Source organism: Gigantopelta aegis, chromosome 3 (assembly GCF_016097555.1).
Source record: "Gigantopelta aegis isolate Gae_Host chromosome 3, Gae_host_genome, whole genome shotgun sequence".
Lineage (NCBI taxonomy): Eukaryota > Metazoa > Mollusca > Gastropoda > Neomphalida > Peltospiridae > Gigantopelta > Gigantopelta aegis.
The window spans coordinates 43,256,504-43,278,176 of NC_054701.1; the positions used below are offsets into that span (position 1 = coordinate 43,256,504).

At 37.3% G+C, this 21,673-nt stretch overlaps 1 protein-coding gene across 1 annotated transcript in view; it reads right to left on the minus strand.

Moving 5' to 3' along the window:
- The window catches only part of LOC121368078 (aminoacylase-1-like), a 47,630-nt gene extending 30,328 nt beyond the window's left edge, over positions 1 to 17,302 (minus strand). The window contains exons 1-5 of the mRNA XM_041492615.1: positions 17,138 to 17,302; positions 12,339 to 12,403; positions 11,564 to 11,668; positions 9,512 to 9,583; positions 7,864 to 7,886 (exon numbers count right to left, since the gene is read on the minus strand). Coding sequence (XP_041348549.1) covers positions 7,864 to 7,886; positions 9,512 to 9,583; positions 11,564 to 11,668; positions 12,339 to 12,403; positions 17,138 to 17,225 — 353 coding nt within the window. The 5' untranslated portion in view covers positions 17,226 to 17,302. The remainder of the gene's footprint in view (positions 1 to 7,863; positions 7,887 to 9,511; positions 9,584 to 11,563; positions 11,669 to 12,338; positions 12,404 to 17,137) is intronic.
- Positions 17,303 to 21,673: the final 4,371 nt, after the last annotated feature.

Sequence of the window (21,673 nt, forward strand, 5' to 3'; positions counted from 1 at the left end):
CTTGCTTGAACATAACTTGATGAAAACAAACCGGGGGAATAACTGTTATATATGCGTTTAAAGAGTGTTCCATGATGCATCGTTTGGTGCAAAAATCATGGCCATAGGTTAACAGAAACTGGGAGAAATTTTGACAAGTGTGGTAGGGGTTAAAAAAAAAAACACCCAGTTAATAAAGGGTATGACCACCTCTTGAATTGAGCCCTGCAGTGCATCGCAGGCGCATAGATTGACTAAAGTGTTGATTTCTGCTGTGGAATATTGTTCCATTCCTGAATGAGCGCTTGACGAAGTTCGTTGACGTTAGCGGGTGGGTTGGGACGACGCTTCAATCGTCTGTCCAGACTATCCCAGACATGCTCGATGGGGTTGAGTTCAGGACTTTTAGCGGGCCAGTCATCAATGAAATCAATGTTATTTGTCCTAAGACAATTTACAGTGTCTCTAGCTGTATGAGAGGTGGCATTATCATGCTGAAAAATCGAGATGTTGGCGTTGTTATGGAACAGAGGAATGACGTGATGAGCGAGAATGTCATCGCGGTAACGTTGAGCATTTAAATTGCCATTAATGACTAGTGGTGAACGATAACCATTGGCAATGGCTGCCCAGACCATGACACAACCCCCACCCCCGAAACGATCTTGCTCAAGAACACAACAGTCAGCATAGCGTTCATTTCTCCTATGGTAGACGCGCACCCTGCCAACACCACGTTGTAAAGAAAATCTGGATTCATCCGAAAAAAGAACAATATTCCAGCGTCGCCGTATCCAACGAGTGTGTACACGTGCCCAATTACGACGATTTAGACGATGACGTTGCATTAAAACGCACCAGACGTAAGGACGTCGTGCATGTAAACCGTTCTCCCGCAGACGATTACGAACAGTTTGCCCACTGATTCGGTTATTATGAAGCCCAGGTGTGTTAGCAGCAGTAGCAGTGGCAGTTTGGAATCGATTGCGCAAATGCGTGTTCATGATATAGCGGTCTTGACCACGCGTTGTAACACGCGGACGTCCACGACGTGGCAAGTCATTGGTGCTTCCTGTCGTTCGAAATCTTACGCGAAGATTTCGTATCGCTCGACTAGAACTCCCAACATGCCTTGTAACGTCTTCTGTTGACATGCCAGCATCAAGCATGCCAATTGCCCATTCACGTAAATTATTGGGTATTCTTGGCATACTAAAAATGCTACAATGTAAAAAACGTTAATTTTTTTTTAAATTTTGAAGCGTTTTCGTTCACTTGACAATAATGTCAGTAAGACGAGTAAAACAAATTGACCGAACACTACACAGGACATGTCGAACCATGCATGCACGTGCAAATTGAATTTTACGTTGTCGACGATTTTACGATTTTACGTTGTCGACGATTAACAGTGCAAAAATAATCGATAAAATTCATGAATCCTGATAATACAGCTCAAGGCTAATACTACCTATATATTTTCATTACACAATGAATTCTTTAACACAACAAATACTATATGTACAAATCGGAAGTTTCTTTTTTTGTTCAGTATATAATGCACATTATTGCTAAATATCAACACGTATAAACGGTTAAATGTGACGGCTATTATATATAACAGGCGCATCCATTTTGTACCATCTCAGTGAGTACGCCCTCTGGCGAGCTGGTGGTTACGTAATACTTAACGCATAACGTCAGGAATGAGCCTTAGAACTAGAGAAACACAATCTACCTGGTTTTTGCGGGATGATAAATAGTCATACATTGCAATGTTCTGTAATAATACACATCCCAGTATGCCAGCAATAAGTATATCCAGCACTCTATATATTAGTTTTCAATACAAAATAAAATACCATTGTCAAAGTGGCTACACAACAAGTCGAAACAATTAACAATGTTTTGCCCATGCATTAACCTACGTACTGAAATGATACACAGAGTTTTTCTTAGTGAATTGGTCTATGCTGTTAGTTGCTTCTACCTGTGAATCCTGATTGGCAGCTGTGTATTTGATTGGTAACCAGACGAGCCAATTAATTGACGCTGTCTAGACACAAAAATACATACCGGTATTGTGGAATATTACCTGTCGCCCCTAAAATTGTAATGGACATGGTTTATTAATGTAAATAGTTCTGTAAAACTATTGATTAAGTAGACTTTTTCTATCTAAAAGCACAGAACTGACCAATTACGTAGTCCCAAAGAAAAGAAAATTATCACTTGGGTATCGTGGGTTGTCGTTTTTGCTCCAACGTAGCATATCAATAGGCCTAATTTTGTACATTTTTCCTTTGGATTATTTAACAGAGAAAAATACTATAACCCCATTTTGTTCCGTTAATGCAACTTGAAATATATTTAGTTAAATACTAGTAGTTTATTATAATATTACGTCATTTATGCTGTTTTACAAGTCAGGTTGATCAAAAAGAAGCGCCTTGTCGAAAATTACTACATACAGGAGATGGTCAGGAGCTGACGTCACTTCGCCCCAAGCTATCCCACCGGACGTCACAAAAACGAAACAAAATGGCTGCCCCCAGTTAGCAGGAATAATCATGTTTTTTTACTAACTCTAAAATTACGCGTTTCTCATTTGCTAAAGTGTCAGGATGTGTTGGTGGTCCGGGTATGCATCTTTCCAACACATAAGGCTCTTGTTTGAGTTGACCCTACCTTTAATACTTGTTTGTAGGAACTCAATGAATTTGGTTCTCTTAATTTGAAACAGTGTGGCCATTCAACAAATACTCGTATGTAATGTGTAATGTTCTGGCTCAACAAACTCATTTCAAAAATTATAGTGGCTTTTATTCATTGAGAACATATAGACTTGTCGTCTGCTTGACTATATGACGTAACCCTAGGATACGCTTCTGGGTATTGTTATATAACACTTCTGGTAATAGTAATTAAATGATAATAGTTTCTACATCGCTATTGATATTAATGCTATATACATTACATAATGCTTTTGGGAGGAGGATTCATTACAAAATATTATGGGGTTCAGAAGGAGATGCCATGTTTGTCAAGAGTTACAAAATATTCTTAAAACAAATTCATAGGACTTGTGGTATTAACTGCTCTATCAAAAGTTGGGATGCACCTCGAACTTTGACCCAGCTGATAGTTATTTGGTTTAGTCCTACACGTACAGGAGTATTATGTAATTACTGATGTGTAGCTAGATGTTGTTTTATGCATTATGGAATTGCTGAACATCACCCACACGTGCAGTGAAGATATCTAACACAGGGCTTCAGATTGCACTAAAGTCAGAACAATTTGTGTTTCCGAAATAAGTATGCCTAAAATATATAAGCATAAATTAAGTACAAACATGCTGATCTAAAAACATTTCACCTCAAAAAACAATGAAATGTTAAGCTGTAATTAGAATTTTTTTTTTTTTAAATGACATGAAATGCATTTCTAAATATGTATAACTCTTTCCCAGCTATTAATATTACTGAACTAATAATATCTTGGTGTGCTTGAACAGATAAAGAACCACTGTGCCCAAATTAGTGAGATTTGAAACCCTGTTGCATAAGTCTATTTTTGCATATTATAGCAAAATTTACACTTTATAATGCAATTAATTTGCAGCAAACGAAATATTTAGTCATACAGGGGTCAGGTCATGCGTCCCCAGAAACATATTGAAAAACAAAACAAAACATAATATAGCACGTGGGGAAGGGGACTGTTCTGATTGGAATATTACATATAGTCCGTCCCATCCTCCTATTTTTGTATATAATTTAAGTTTGACGTAAAAATAAAAATAAAAGTGTTTTGGAAGTAACAAAAAATTACTATTTTTGTGTGTAATTTAGAAAACAAGCAGCTCAGAAATAAATAACTTGTATTTGAACTTGTAGTAAATTGCATAGTATGAAAAAAAATGCGTTCCCCGTGCGATGCACTATAAACATGTTTCTATCATCTAACTATTACAACTGTTCATTAAAACTGTGGGTGTGTTTGTATGTTTAAATGAAATTATGATAATTAATGTGAGGCGAGATTGCAGCTTTGAAAAAAAGAATTTTTAAATTCCATGCAAGAAAACCAAAACAATCAGGGTGGGTGACAGCTCGCTAGATTCATCTCCTTATATTTAACACATGGTCAGTTATAACAAAACGCAATTTCATCAACTTAATTTTCACCTGTATCAGTCTTTATTTTAAAAGCATACATATAGGTGGGGAAATTTACGATGCCAGGGGCTGGCATGCATAAATCTCAGCTGAAGATTCACAAACAACTGTGGTCATCAGCCATTCTTGCTGTTACCGGAACTGGAGAGCGTTTAGAGGTATTTCAATGGTATTTTTAACTCGGGTTATTTTCCCCAAAACTGGGCTGTGGGATCTATCGTTCCTGTTTTTAAGAAAGGTGATAAGAACGACCCGGACAATTATAGAGGGATCACGTTAGTGAGCTGCTTAGGAAAATTATTTACCTCTATATTAAATGAAAGGCTCCTAAATTTTGATGAACAAAACAATGTCATTACCAATGCTCAGTTTGGTTTTAGAAAGCAGATGTCGACCATTGACGCTATTTTTGTATTACAATCTTTAATAAACAGAACTCTGAAAATTAGGAAGCGATTATATTGCTGTTTTGTAGACTACAAAAAGGCTTTTGATTTTGTAAACAGACAAAATTTGTGGTATAAATTAATTCAACAGGGCATAGGAGGAAAATTGTTATCTCTTATAAGATCTTTATATGATAATGTTAAGTGCTGTGTAAAATATAATGACGTAGTTTTCTGATTATTTCGTATGTAGAAACGGTCTATTACAGGGAGAAGTACTATCACCAATATTATTTTCCATGTACGTTAATGATTGTGAAATGCAATTTTTATCAGACAGTTGTCCATATGTGAAATACAAACGTTAAATATATTCTTAATAATGTACGCTGATGATATGGTACTTTTCTCCGAAACTCAGGCGGATTACAATCAATGTTAAATTCACTTGCAAATTACACCCAAAAATGGGATCTACCCGTCAATACAAATAAAACAAAAATAGTTGTCTTTAGAAATGGGGGAAAAGTAAGAAAGAACGAGAAATGGTCATATAATGGCCACCAATTAGAAGTTGTAGACGAATTTAATTACCTTGGATTATTACTTCGTTTCAATGGCAAATTTAATAGTACACAAAAAAGACTTGCTGAACAAGGACTCAAAGCCCAATATTGGATAACAAATATCTGTAGTAAGAATTTCTTTAATATTGAAACAATGTTAGCCGTGTTTGATACTTATGTCAATAGCGTTCTTAGTTACGGATCTGAAGTCTGGGGTTTTCACTCAGCTCACGATATTGAGAAAGTACATATACAATTTTGTAAAAAAGTATTGGGTGTGCATAAAAGAACATGCAATTATTTTGTTTATAACGAATTAGGGCGATATCCTTTAGCAATTATCAGAAAAACTTAGAATTTTTAAATATTGGATAAAGCTTAGTAGTACCAGTAACTGTATCTTAAAAGCTATATATGAGGAAATGTATCAGTACGGAGATACCTGGTTAACGAACATTAAACAAGAACTAGATACGCTTGGGCTAAGTTATATGTGGGACTCGACCAATATCAATTTCTAGTTTTTATGTCATAATAAAAGAACGAGTATATGATGTTTTTAAGCAAAATGCCTATAGTACAATAAGGACATCGCCAAAGGGATTGCTATATCAGCACTTATTATTAAATGGATTTACTTTACAAACCTACCTTACAAAACCAATAGAATCTCGCAATTTAAGACAAATAACAAAAATGAGAATTTGTGCACATAAATTAAATATTGAGTCTGGTAGGTATAAAAATATCGAAAGGGCACAAAGAATATGTACTTTATGTAACTGTAATGAGATTGAGGACGAATTTCATTTATCCTTCAATGTCCAAGATACGAAACTTTAAGAAAGAAATTCATTAAAAAATACTACTTTAAGCATCCCAGTACTTTGAAATTAATACAACTCTTATCAACCGGAAACAATAAAGAGATAAACAACCTAGGAAAATATTTATTACAAGCAAACAGAACTAGGGATCAACTATTACTGGAAATAAACTAATATGTTCTCATTTTATCATTACCCTAGCCGCTGAGGATAACCTGTAAAATAACTTATCTTTATTCTGTTTTGTTTTTTCTATTATATATGTGTGTTTGTGTGTTTGGGTGTGTATTTGTGTCTGCGTGTGTGTGTGTGTGTGGGTATGTGTGTGTATATATGTATATATGTAAGTCACTCTCCACCATTGTTCCGCACTATTGTATATATTAATGTTTGTTCATTGTTATAATGCTGATAAGTTGAACAACTTAAAGCAATAAAAGAACTTGAACTTGAGAGGATGTAACTCTGCCTAATCTGTTCTCATTAATTTCTAACGAAGGCTAATTAGCAGCTGGCCAAAATGAGTGGATTAGTGGCCTAATGATTAGAAGTCATCCGAGTTCACAGTCAGTCAGCACATGTTTTCATAAACTCATTAGTTGGTCATTAATTTCATTTCAAGGTTTTTTTTCCACTCCTCTTATTGGCGGCAGTATTGGTGTGATCTGTAAATGACATTCGTGTCTGGGATGTGGAGATGACTCGTCCACCAAGAATTCGTCTACCCATGAACTCGAGACAATTCGTTCACAACCGAAAATTACTTTTGGACAATTCGTCCACTAGATTTTTTCCACCACACCCCTGACTGGCAGCAATAGTGGCGTAATTTCATTTCATTTCAACTTATTTCTGTGCTTATATCCAATTAAGGTTCAAGCATGCTGTCCTGGGCACACACGTCAGCTATCTGGGCTGTCTGTCCATGACAGTGGGTTAGTTGTTAGTTGGTTAGTGGTTAGTGAGAGAGAGAAGAGGGTGTAGTGGCCTTACTAAGTCATTAAAACTTGCTCTGGGTGGGAGCCAGTACCGGGCTACGAACCCTGTACCTACCAGCCTGTAGTCCAGTGGCTTAACCACTGCGCCACCGAGGCCAGTTTAGTTGGTCAGCTCAGTCTGCGGTTATGTGTGACAAAGCAACATGACACTAACTTCCCTAGATGCTAGGCAACATACAGTAATGATTAAATAATTATATAATAAACAAAAACAACCAAAAAACAACTTAAAGACCTGGGCCCCATTCCACGAAAGAATCGTAGCTATAAGGTTAATTGTACATGTAGTGACTTAAAGTGCATTTTACGGTTGGCACACAAACTTTACAGCTGTTCCACAAAGCAACCTTAAGTGTCCCTTTAACGATTAAGATCTAGCTTCTTTTATTTGTGAAGAAGTGCGAATTAGTTAAATAATACATTTACTTTAATTTACGACTATTTGGAATATCTTGGAAATATTCAATGGTATCGGACATCCACAAAGTAACTTGTTCAGTTTCTTTGCCAAGTGATAATTGCCGAATGCATAAGACATGAGAGTTATCTGCCATATTTTTGTGTGATGGTCATTTGGTCTAGAATGTTTTTCATTGAATGCAGAGTTTCATAAAAGGCATTATGCGTATATTAGATACATTCTCACACAAAGAGTTTTTATCCTTCTTAGAAACTCATTATCTAACTGCCATTTGACATCTACGTTAGTGGCTTACAACTGCCTGGTACCAATTGTAAATTTTCACCATAATTTATGACGAAAGCAAACTACGCTGCACCATGGAACAGGCTGGCGATCATAGAAAAAAGTTACAGTTGTGATGGTAAGTATTTATGATGATAGGAATGCAAAGATAGCTTCGTGGAACAAGGCCCAGGAAACAATTCCCACCTCCAGAATAAAAGATTTCATTAAATACACTTACTGTATTCCAACACATTTCATATCCTGAAAATGATAACATTTTGTTAACATTAATATTCTAATACAAAATACATTTTTATTCCTTGATGTCTTTATGTTTTCTTTTATTATTAATATGTATATGTATATGACATAAGAAGTTAGTAATTTATACTAGTTTTTAATTAAAGTTTTCTTAATTATTAATGAAAACAAATTGTGTATTAAAATGTGCAGCTGTTGCCATGGTAACATAAATGAAATAACAGTCTACAAAATACTCATTACAAAATCATTACGTACATGTACAAATGCAGGTAGATCATCATAGTATATAAACTGTATATGGGTGTAATTTCCTGTTAAAGGGACACACCCTACTTTCAACCTGTGGAAATTAACACTAAGTCTAGTTAATCTACAAACATTGGGATAGTGAAACATGAGTCTGTGACTTTGAAATGGTGAAATACTCTTTCAAGAATAGACTAAAAGTCGACTCCATAACTGTTACTTCTCAGAAGCATGTGCATGTTTTTAAAAATATGAGAAATGCATTTTGTGACATTAAAAGCACCAGGATACCCCCAAAACACTTCGAATAGACGGAAATGAATAATCTAAACAATAAAATCTAAGTAAAATATGATTTCAGTTATCAAAAACGGCTCTAATATTAAAACATATGCCTTAGTGTTTAAAAACTAGGTTATGTTCCTTTAAAATGTTAAGATTTTAACAATATTACTAGAAATGTGTAACAGGTGAAAATTCGTTAAATTTTGCAAAAAGAATGCAGCAGGATATGGGTTAAATGACTCCCCATGATCTATGTTAGGGGAGCAATTAATCACTCCCCTCAGTTGTTTTCACTGTGAGGCCTGATGAGTGAATGAAAAACAGGGAGACTTTAATAGACTGAATATTTATTATTTTTCAAAATAATAATTTAAAAAATATATAGAGAGAGAGGATTCGTCACAAGTGTTTTTTAATATGGAAAATATCAACCGAGTCTATGTTAATTGGTATTTGTCAAGGTTCTGCCGAGACAAATACCGATTAACTAGACGAGGTTGATATTTTACATATTAAAAAACATGAGTAGTGAATTCTATTTATCCTATAACACTTCTAATTATACAATTTAATTCAATTTTGAGTAAATCACAGTATTAAAGTCACCTCCATCGGTAATATGACATTATCATGATTAGCACAAATTAGTTTGATGTCACGCATTTTAACTAAATGTTATGAAAACATTCGCTCAGGTATACAGGTCTTGTTGGCTTGTAAACAAATGACCCATTCACAGCAACACATTATTCCTAGAGACCTTGCAAATTTGCATATACCTTTAAATTTGCATACCATTATTAACCAGGTTAATACACTAAATTATCACATGGGTTTATGACATGGATATCATGGGTAAGTTTGGGGGGGGGGGGGGGTTGGGGTTTTTTCAAAGTTTATTATCCCCAGAAATGCCAGGGTTGGGGGCCCTGGTATTACTACCTTACATTAATGTGCAAGTTATAGGATAAATGTATATATAAGCTAGAGCAACAAAATATGTTTTTAATACTTTCAAAATAAATACACATATAGCAACTTAGCAAGTAATATGTCTCAAAGCAAAACAACCTAGTAACGTGAAAACTTACCTGTGAACCCCTGGCATATATATCTCCATTCTCTGTCTTTTCTGCACTGAATGGCTCAAATTTCCATTTATCCTGTGTACAAATTGGATTTACAGTATAAAAACTTTAAAAGTCAATTAGAAGTGAAAACAGGAAAAACTAAGCTACTAAAAATCATAGGCCGTGGAATAGTGGATGCTGCAGGGACCACGACGCCCCCCCCCCCCCCCCCCCCCCTCCATATTTCCCTATTAATGAACTCATAAGGCTGGAAATGCAATTTTCGCAAGGGTTATGTCCCTTAACCCTTAAAGCACAGGATAGGTTTCAGCTCTCAGTATTTTTATGCACCCAGAACATTGAACTAACAGTGACCCCCCCCCCCCCTCTCTTTCAAATACACTCTGCACGCCCTGACAATTAGCATAATAGTAGTACAGTAATAGCTTCCAATTGGCTTTCGACTGAAATCAAACAGCACTGTGAAATAAAAATTAATTTAAACATTACTATATAATACTAAAAAAGTCACGGTTAATATAATTAATGATTTAATCAATAACCAATATTTAATTAATATTGTACTTAGTAGGAGATGGAGAGGGTGTGGGGGGGGGGGAGGGTGTGGGAGGGAGGTGCATGGTTAATAAGAATGAACCTCCTTGGCCATGGGATGTGCTATTCTGTCTGTAGGTAAAGTGCCCCTCGGTATCTGGTACAAAAAGGTTGGTGTGACCTATAAGCTGACTCAACTTTGATGTAGTGGAAAAGGACAAAAATATAGATATATCCAATCGAGATAATGTCGGTCTCGTGCAACAATCAATCACGAGAATTTGCTTAAACTTTTTGTAAAACGATCAAAACTATCTTAATAATGATTTCAATACAGCTAAAAAAGAATCAAGGTTTTTAAAAAAATCCCATAATATGGGATAACATTGTTCTGTTCTTTTATTTCTATCTTTTTTTATTTAATCGATCACATGGATATCGCTAGCTGATAAATGTAGTTTCACTTTTATTAGGCTGTGTAAATATTATTTATCATCCATTAAAGGCTTTTGTAGGTGATATTGCTGGCACTCTTATTTGCGATATCTTCTGCAATATTCACCGCAGGAGATATCGCTTCTTATAATCTTGACTGGTCAAATTTTAATCACAAGACAATATTTTGTTATGTCACTGTGTTTGTTTCAGCACTAAACCTATCATTACTGACGTCACACCACTGCCGTTCTGCTACTTAACAAGTCTACCACTGCCAAATATAGTGACATTCAACCCACATTACTGACATTGTTTACAACTGTCGCAAATAAAAATAATGATAATGGATGATAAAAAGAATACCCCTCTATTTAACACCCACGATAGATAATTGCAATGATGAACACTATACCTCTATCATTCATTTTATAAGTGGCGATATCTCTAATAAAACATAGTTAATATCTAATCATTTATTGGGAATTGCAGAATAAACAATCAGTGGTTATAAAAGACTTAATGACTGTTCCGATCACGTGTCAAATTTGGTACAAAAATAGTGGTGCTAGTTGTTAGTGGCTTTTGCCAGAAATTGTCGACACAATAAAAATAAAATACATTTCATTTCATTTCTCAAATAAAATAGAACTTTTATGGTGTGTATCAAACAAACAAATTGACATTGGTGTGTGACTTAATAGCTAGAGTTTGTTAAATATACTGGTTAAATAACACACCAGTAAGGTCTTGAAGTCTAGAATGACTGACATGTTTTCGTTAGTATCGTATTTCCGTACACGCCAATATTTTATTGTATTTTCTTAGAAATTTGTTGATGACTCTGTGTATTGGCCGACACCTCTTCTAATGATGGTATTTAGAGGCTTGAAAAGTCAGCTAATACACAGTGATATCATATACAGTAGGGTTATATGCAGAATCAAATATAATGCAGATAGACCTAGATAATTCTTGGGCAACGAACTCTCATTTGTGACTACCATATTACTGTCTACAATATGATGTGGAGTGTGATGTACATACTAATTACTAACAGAATGGGAAATGGATCCAACTCACTGGAAATACTGGAACAACATCCATATGGGAACTGAGAAGAATGGATGACAAACTTGGGTTTTGTCCTTTCCAGGTTAACACAACAATTGGCTTCTTTGGAAGAACCTGACAACAAAAATATAGATAATTAGATAATTATAGGGTTAACATAAAACTCCAAAGCTTGTCTTCCTAACATTGAATGTATACATGTAGAACTTGGGTGCACTTCCAAGAAGGGTGATGAAGTACTCCCAAAAAACTATTTTTGACAACTCAATATACGGTTTTATACCGGTAATCTTCTTCTTTTTTTAAGTTAGGGATGATGGTAATATCTTGGTAGTATACATGTACTTTACATAATTCTCATTTAAAAAGAGTTATACATCCACACATACCACTGGAAATGAAGAAAATTGCTACCTAAGTTCAAGGGCCATAACTCTGTCACAAATGCGTAAATTGTCATGACGGTAACACTTGATCTATAATGGTATATGATAAAGCTATACACAAAGTTTCAGCTCAATTTCTCAAGGCATTGTGAAAAAAAACCATCAAGAAAACTATAAGTGGGACATATTATGCAGCATGGGCGGATGGACGGACAGACGGATGGACAGACAGACATAAAACCTATAGTCTCCTCCATTAGGACCAGTAGGAAACTAAATGCCAAAAGAAAATTTAAAACACTGCAGCAACCTCTGCTGTGGTCAGTTGCCAGGGTTGTACAAATTACTGATCACTAATAGTACATACATGTACTTGGTAGCGAGTTAAAAACACTGACCTCAAACACCTCATAGTCAAGTCCTATTTCAGTAGCTTGATTCTTCAGAAATGACAAACAACCATCTGAAAGTGAGAAATAAACCTAAAAAGGGTTATTTTACAACAGACGTAGCTGTATTTAAAAAAAAAAATGCTGTGAATACATCCCTTGCAAAGTTTGAAATTCAGTTTCTGAAGTGGGATGCAATCTTCACTTCTCGAATTAAGACTTTTTAACAAAAATGTGGAAGACTTGAGACAAACACAGATAGAAACCATAAAATTTATATTGTCGCACTCCTGAAGAAAAAAAACCCCCAATCTTGGTACATGTCTACTGAAATACTGTCAAAAACAGGATGGAAAGCAAACCCTGCTTCTGAAACTGATTATCAGGAAAAGCACTATGTGCATTTTGAGCAACATATGTCTGTAGGTTTCGAGCCCTGCCTTATGTGTTGAGGCAGAATGCAGACCAGTGTGGTAGAGTGCTTGGCTATGTTGGTTTAAACAATATTTAAGTCTGTTTATATTAACAGATGGGATTGATCAACAGGCTATATTGTGATGAGTACTAGTAGGATTGATGACCTACATTGGACCCATCTTGTTTTGTCCATCCTACAACTGCTTTATCAATGGCCATGGTAGGTGCTGTCCTGTCTCATTAAAAGTGCTATATAATTATATGACAGGCACCAAAAAACTGCAGAATCGTAGATTAGATGAGGGCCTCTGTGTGTGTGTATGTGTGTGTGTGTGTGTACGCGAATGGATGGATGTGTGTGTATGTATGTGTGTATGTGTATGTGTTTGTGTGTCTGTGTGTGTGTGTGTTTGTATGTGTGTCTGTGTGTGTGTGCATGTGTGTGTATGTGAATGTGTATGTGTGTGTATGTGTGTATATGTATGTGTGTGTATGTGCATATGTGTATGTGTGTGTGTATGCATGTATATGTGTCTATGTGTGTGTGTATATGTATATGCATGTGTGTATGTGTGTGTGTGTGTGCGTGTGCACGCGTGTGTAAACAATGTATATAAACCAAAAACAAAAAGTGCTTATGTTCCCCACTTTGCATATGCTTCCTACGAGCCTACTGTGGTGAAAAATGTCCATGTTGTTATTAAACAAACATTCCTTTTCTTCCCCTTGTTTGTCTAGTGTTATTGTAACTAAAATGTCACATGACAGTCACACCAGCATCATTATAAAAACTGACCACTGTACACATGTATGCGCATATTAATTAAGCTCTAGGTCCAACGAGTTTCCGATATGTAGCAACCTGACACATCACTTTAGCAGTAATAGTGGATTGGATGTGGGGGAAGGGGAGGGTTGCTAAAAGTATATATTCACTTCGAACCCAAACTTTTAAGTATTTCTTTTTAAGTCCTATTTCAATCAGCTGGGTGTATATTTGGAGACAAATGTATACCGGTAGATGCAGGTGGTGCAGAATCTATCAGACTGAGTCTGCTCACCAAATGTCAGTAAACATTTTAACAGATATGTTAAGAAACACAACAACCAGCACTGGCAAAGCAATGGAGGGCCATGCACCCCTCACCCCACTCCATCCCACCTCCAATCACGTTTTTAACCACTCCTTTTATATTTGCCTTCACTCCATGACGCACACACCAATGTCAGACATTGCAATTAAAAAAAAATTCAAATTGTCTTTGTTTTTACTGTTTAAAGTACTTGGTCCATATTTTTGAAGCTATCTTAGCCGCGGTATGTCGTAGCTAAGATGACTTTGAAAATGCGGGCACTGTGCATTTGTACTTGTACTGGATGATCATTTGAAGTGAAGTGTTTATTATAATATGATATTATATTGTGAAGTAGGCCAACAGACTGCAGGGATCACTGAATGTTGGTTGGTACTAGTCTGGCAGTCTAGTGAGATATTTCTCATTTCTACACCCATTTATACAATCATGTATATAACACATGTATGCTAGTGTACTTGGGAATACTGTTCATGCCCTTGCTCAAAGTTGCACCCTTTGCTTAAAACTTCCTACATCAGCATCTGTGCAGTTGACGGGGGTGACGTAGCCCAGTGGTAAAATGTTCACTTGATGCGCGGTCGGTTTAGGATCGATCCCCATCGGTGGACCCATTGGGCTATTTCTCATTCCAACCAGTGCTCCACAAATGGTGTAACAAAGGATGTAGTATGTACTATCCTGTCTGTAGGATGGTGTATATAAAAGATCCCCTGCTGCTAATCGAAAAAGAGTAGCCCATGAAATGGCGACAGCGAGTTTCCTCTGTCAATATCTGTGTGGTCCTTAACTATATGTCTGATGCCATATAACCGTAAATAAAACGTGTTGAGTGTCGTTAAGTAAAACATTTTTCCTTCCTTCCTGTGCAGTAGGTTAGTGTGATAATATACAAAAAGAGCACAGAAGTCAACTTTGCCATCTGTAATTCTGATAACTACAACATAACTGATTATTTATAAACTAAAATAGATTTCTCAATAAATTTTACCCATTTTCAACTAAACTTTTTAAAACTAATAAATGAAAATAATTTAAAGGTTGAATTTAACTTATGTTAAAGTTTGTTTTGTTTAACACCACCACTTGAGCACAGATACATTAATCATTGGCTACTGGATGTCAAACATTTGGGCATTCTGACATGTTCATATAGTTAGAGGAAACTCACCATATTTTTCCAATAGTTAGCAAGGGATCTTTTTTAATGCATTTTTTTCAGACAGGATAGTACATACTGCAGTCTTTGTCACACCAGTTGTGAAGCACTGGCTGGAATAGGAAATAGCCCAATGAGCCTCACTGTCAGGGATCAATCCTAGAACGGCCGCATATCGGGGCAAGTGCTTTACCACTGGGCTACATCCCAACCCAAATCAGAGAATACCATTTGGTCCATTAAAGGGATTTGATATTTCAATTAAAGCACCTCAAACAAGTACTACTGCCCTACAAGTCAATAAATCAAACTAAACCAGATTGATGATCAATAAAATGTATTTATAGCAGTGGCCATAGTAGCAGCAGTAGTACATGTAATTAAAAAACTTTAAAAAAAAAAAAAAAAAAATTACCCTCCCCCCCCCCCCCCAACCAGAAAACAATATATTTCAGTCTGAGAAAATAGGCTTAAGTAATGAATGTGAATTATTATATCTGTGAAAACAGCAGTCAGCTTTTCACTCCCGAATAAAGGGGCAGGACGTAGCCCAGTATGCACAGTCCATCTAGGATCAATCCCTGTTGGTGGGCTCATTGGAATATTTCTAGTTCCAGCCAGTGCACCACGACTGGTATATCAAAGGCCGTGGTATGTGCTATACTGTCTGTGGTATAGTGCATATGCTACTAATGGAAAAATGTAGCAGGTTTCCTCTCTAAGAGTATATGTCAAAATTAACAAATGTTTGACATCCAATAGCCATTATTGATTAATAAATCAATGTGTTCTAGTGGTGTTGTTAAACAAAACAAACTTTAACTCTCAAATAATTGGCATGACTTCAACTGGTACCCCGTTTTCAATGGTTAGGGTTAGTCTAAAGGTTAGGGTTAGGGTTAGGGTTAGTCTTAGAGCCTTTGATACAGAAGGGGTACGGGTCAAACTTTTTCCAAATAATTATCATTGAAAAATGCCAGTTAAAGAACATTTTGTTATTCTCTACTACAGATTTTTTAATGAAAAACAAGTCTTGCTAGTAAATAAACTTCTTCTTTTTTGTAATTTTTTATCGACATATTATACAAGGTACAAAATAAATTATATAATATATAATCCACAAATACATTCATAACATTGACTTGACTAGCAGTTTAACGTGTCCATATACCACTATGGTTTTGAACATGCCTATCCCGAGTCCAGCCTCCGATAAGATCGGGGGTCTGACTCGGGACAGGAATCCATAAATACAACTTTGATATAGAAACAGTGGTGTCAGGACGTTTCTGCCCCAGTACATGTTCGGCCACAGACGTTTCGGCCCCTAATGCAATATACGGCGATCTAGTGTTTATGTTCAGAGATATATGCTGTAATTGGTATAGTAACACTTTAGATGGTCACATACACCGGTAAAAATATAAATAAAATACAAATTTGTAACATTAATTTGTCGAATAACATTCATGTCTTAATGATGCTACTTTCAATTTACCTACCGGCCTCGGTGGCACAGTGGTTAAGCCATCGATCTCCAGCCTGGTAGGTACTGTGTTCAGATCCCAGTTGAGGCATGGGATTTTTATTCCAGATACCGACTCTAAACCCTGAGTGAGTGCTCCGCAGGGAAAACATTCTTTATGATCATACCTAATTTTTGTACACATGTAACCCCTACTAACGTCAAACATCAGTGGTTCCTATTCTAGCCACATGTAAAGCGCCCCTATTATGGGAAGGGCCTATATGAAAATATAAGTAGAACAAATGCAAAACAATTTATTGCAATTTATTAAATTGTATTTACACAAACAACAAAATCAGTTTAATAATTATACGTTTGATGGTGATGATTCAGTGATAATTCAGTTGAATAAATATATCTTTTAAAAGTCATCCTCACTGTCGACAGTTTCAGGCATGGGTGCATACATAATCCCCACACGTTGTAAAAAGTCTGAGGTTTTCACTTCTTTTGCCTCGTAAAAATAATAATAATAATAACAAAAAGAGACAGAGAAAGAGGGTTGGCGTTGGGGTTGGGGTTGGGGTTAGGGTTGGGGTTACGGTTAGGGTTACGGTTAGGGTTAGGGTTAGGGGAGGGGGGGGGGGGGGCCGGGCGGATATTACCATACCATAGTCTACATTTGGTTGAATTGATTTGATGCGAAGATATTTTCTGAAGTTGGTCACTGCTGAGTGTTCGCCGCTGCTTGTTGCCATATTCTTTCCTGCTGACACTGGTCGCCACGCCGGGAAGCTCTACGTTTACCTGAGTAAATAAAGTGTACTAGGGTGTATTTTGGAACGCTAGAGTTATCTTTCTTGACAAAAGTGTGATGTATTAAAGGGACATTACCGGCCTGGGTGGCGTAAGGCTGGTAGATAGAGGGTTAGCAGCCCGGTACCGGCTCCAACCCAGAGCAAGTTTTAACGACTCAATGGGTAGGTGTAAGGCCAGTACACCCTCTTCTCTTTCACTAACAACTAACCCACAGTCCTGGACAAATATCCCAGATAGATGAGGTGTGTGTGTGTGTGTGTGTGCCCAGGACAGCGTACTTGAACCGTAATTGGATATAAGCACAAACATAAGTTGAAATGAAATGAAAGGGACAGTACCGCCTCGGTGGCGCAGTGGTTAAGCCATCGGACATAATGCTGGTAGGTACTGGGTTCGCAGCCCGGTACCGGTTACCACCCATAACGAGTTTTAACGACTCATTGAGTAGGTGTAAGACCACTACACCCTCTTCTCTCTCACTAACAATTAACAAGTAACTTACTGTCCTGGACAGATAGCTGAGGTGTGTTCCCGGGACAGTGTGTTTGAACCTTAATTGGATATAAGCACAACTCAGAGCTAGTTTTAACGACTCAATGGGTATAGGTGTAAGGCCACTACTCCTTCTCACTAACCACTAACCACTAACAACTAACCACTAATCACTAACAGCTAACAACTAACCCACTGTCCTGGATAGACAGCCCAGCTAGATGCATGAGGTGTGTGTGTATGTGTGTGTGTGTGTGTGTGTGTGTGTGCGCGCGCGCCCCATGACATCGTGCTTGAGCCTTAATTGGATTATAAGCACGAACTTAATTTAAAAGAAAGAAAGTATTTCTGTCTCTCAGATCATTTTATGACATGAATATCTTAATATTTGCAGTTTCTTATTTATAATTTGAATTAAAATTATATACCTCTTGTTTTTATTTAGTCATTGTGAAAACGTGTTTAATTGTAAGGAATGAAAAGGTGCAGGCGCGCAAGAATATATGCGGGGACGGGGTCTAGACTGGCGAAATTTATTTGGGGGGAGGGGTCTAGTCATGCTCCCCCAAATAATACACTGAAAAAAAGAAGAAGAAAATTTGCTTTAGCGAGGGGGTTTTGACCCCGAACCCCCGGCTTCCTGCACACGCGTCCGTGTCTTAACCCTAACCCGAAACCTAACCCATTTTCTTTCTGGGTGAGGCCTACATATATATAGGAGGCCGTTTGTCAATTACGTAACGATTTATTGGGAAGGTTTGTATATTTATTGTCATTTTGTTCCCTAACAAATGATTTTTTTTATCAAAACATTTTAATTATTAAACCAGATAAACAAATAGAAATAGAAAATCCAATATATAGTATTATAGGAACCTTCATCAATTGGGCTTCGCAAGCAAAATTTGCCATTTTTGTTACACCACTCCTCCTCTAAAGGGGCGAGACGTAGCACAGTGGTAATGCGCTCGCTTGATGCGCGGTCAGTTTGGGATCGATCCCCATCAGTGGGCCCATTGGGCTATTTCTCGCTTCAGCCAGTGCACCATGACTGGTACATCAAAGTTTGTGGTATGTGCTCTCCTGTCTATAGGATGGTGCATATAAAAAAAATCCCTTGCTGCTAATCGAAAAAGAGTAGCCAATGGTACTGGTCTGGCAGTCTAGTGTGTATATAACACATGTATGCTAGTGTACTTGGGAATACTATACATGCCCTTGTTTAATTAAAGTTGAACTTTTTGCTTAAAACGTCCTACATCAGCATTTGTGCAGTTGAGGAGCGGGACGTAGCCCAGTGATAAAGCGTTCGCTTGATGCGCGGTTGGTCTAGGATCGATCCCCGTCACTGGACCCATTGGGTTATTTCTCGTTTCAGCCAGTGCTCCACAAATGGTGTAACAAAGGCCGTGGTATGTGCTATTCTGTCTGTGGGATGGTGCATATAACACATCCCTTGCTGCTAATCGAAAAAGAGTAACCCATGAAGTGGCGACAGTGGGTTTCATATCTCAATATCTGTGTGGTCCTTAACCATATGTCCGACGACATATAACCGTAAATAAAATGTGTTGAGTGCGTCGTTAAATAAAATATTAAAATCCTCCTCTAAAATTACGTAACCTTCGTCAATACCCTCAACCGATTTCCCTGTCAAAATTACGCAGTTCAACCAATATTATTAGAAGTTTCTGTTTTTAGGCCTATTTATCTTTGTTTGGTTTGGTAATAAAAATTAGCCTAGATATAAAAGACATGAATTAAAAACAAATTTGCAGTGACTGGCTGCATTTTAAGCTAAAAATTAAAATGAGATACTTGTTTTGAAAAACATTACGTAATTCTTGACAATTAACCCCCTTACCCCATAACTTTCTTAACACATCTGATAATACCCCCCTCCCCCTCCATAATGATTCGTAATGCATCTCATAATAGAGCGTTAAGTACTTCGTATTAGAAAGCAGAGTGATGGGTCTTAGTTACAAAACGATACTTGGGAAGGGGGGGTCAGGGGGGCGGAGGGAGTATTCAAATGCCTAATTGTGGACGACCCCTAAGTTCAGTGGTAAAGTACTCGTTTGAGGTGCAGTGGGTTATTTCCATGACAATCAGTTCTTTGAGACTGTTACATAAAGGCCATGGTATGTACGTGTTACATAAGGGCCATGGTATGTACTGTTCTGTCTATGGAAAAGTGCATATAAAAAATCATTTGCTCCTTTATCGGCAGGAGTAGCCTATATAGCTGAAATACGTGGTTTTCTGTTGTTCTTCTTCTCTCTTTCCACCCCCCGCCCCTCTCTCTCTCTCTCTCTATCCCCCTCTCTCTCCTCTCTCTCTCTCTCTTTCTCTCTCTCCCCAAATGTCAACTAAGCATTATGTGTAAATGGTCATAGTTTAAAATGTGCTGAGGTGTCGTTAAATAAATGATCCTCTCCTTTCCTTATGCGCCTCCAGCTATGTAGAGTGTCATGTACAGATATTTAAATTTTTACATGTATATATTCCTAAGTCAATTCCGGAACATTATAATTTATAAATCCACTTTCCTGTCATTTTAAAAGTGGGTTAGGTTGTAGCGTTGTAAGGCCGAACTAACCAGGCTAGAGATTTTCGAAGCTATCTTAGCACTAAGATATCGTAAAACCGTCGTAAGCTATGGCGTGACAACGACCCATGCCATCGCTTACGATGAGGTTACTATATCGTAGCGCTAAGATAGCTTCGAAAATCTGGGCCCATGGCCTTAAAGGGAAGATCGCTGAATCCATCATCTTCATAAATCAAGGCTAATATTCGTTCTTCGTATTCAGCCTTGATACATGTAGTCAAGATTACTGATATCCACTACTAGCGCCCTCTATTGGAAGAAAATTTGTAACACCGATTATGTCCCTTACACGATGACATCGCTGACCAATCACAGCATCGGTAACATGTGACAATCTTGAAAGCAATATCAAAAATTAACCGCCGGACGCTGACGCTGCCATCTTTGTTTACAATAACAAGGGAATCTATAAGGAGCGTTGCGATTCGTTGCAATCAGATCTCATCGCATCCAATGAAATTTAAGCTTTTTGTGGCACGATTTCTTGACATGTATCAAGGCTGAATACGAGGAACGAATATTTGCCTTGATTTATGAAGATGTGAATCCATTAGCCTAACCTAGCTTGTCCTCTTGTTTTTTGTAAAAAAAACTGATGATTAGTTTCTTGGGGTGGGGACATAAGTATCCTAACTGCCTCCCCTTACATGAATCGTCCATTAAATTGCGATAGAGTACTATATAGGTACCGTCATTTTAACTGTATCCTCACGTATGGCTAGCCCCTTGGGATGGGGGGTATATTAGTAAGCCAAGCATAATGCCCTTCCTCCTTTAAATGATCAACCTCTTGGGAATACGTGTTGAGAGTGGGTATTGAACTGTTGGGATTTATCCTCCGTCATAACAGTCCTGACCTAATTCACTAAACTCTCGCAACTTTGCGATATCGCAATGCAATGCAAAAAGACTTGCAAAGAGGATGCTTTGTTGTCTAGCACAGCCTAAGAAAGCTTTGTGAATTAAGCCTGATTAAAATCAAGAAAACCCCCCCACCTGATTCGATGGGTTCGGTCGAACCCATCGAAACCCCCCCCCCCCCCCCCCCCCCCCCCACCCCCCATGTACGCCCATGAAGTATTTTAAATATATATGCTTATTGTATTGTATTGTATTGTACTGTATTGTATTGCATGGTATTGTATTTTGTATATACATATATTTGAAGAATAATGATTTGCACATCTAAAAGTCAGCGAAGATGTTAATGGCTTCCCACGGAGAAAGTCTACGCTACGGCTGCACTAATCTACTTTAGTAACATCAAACGATTCCACTTAC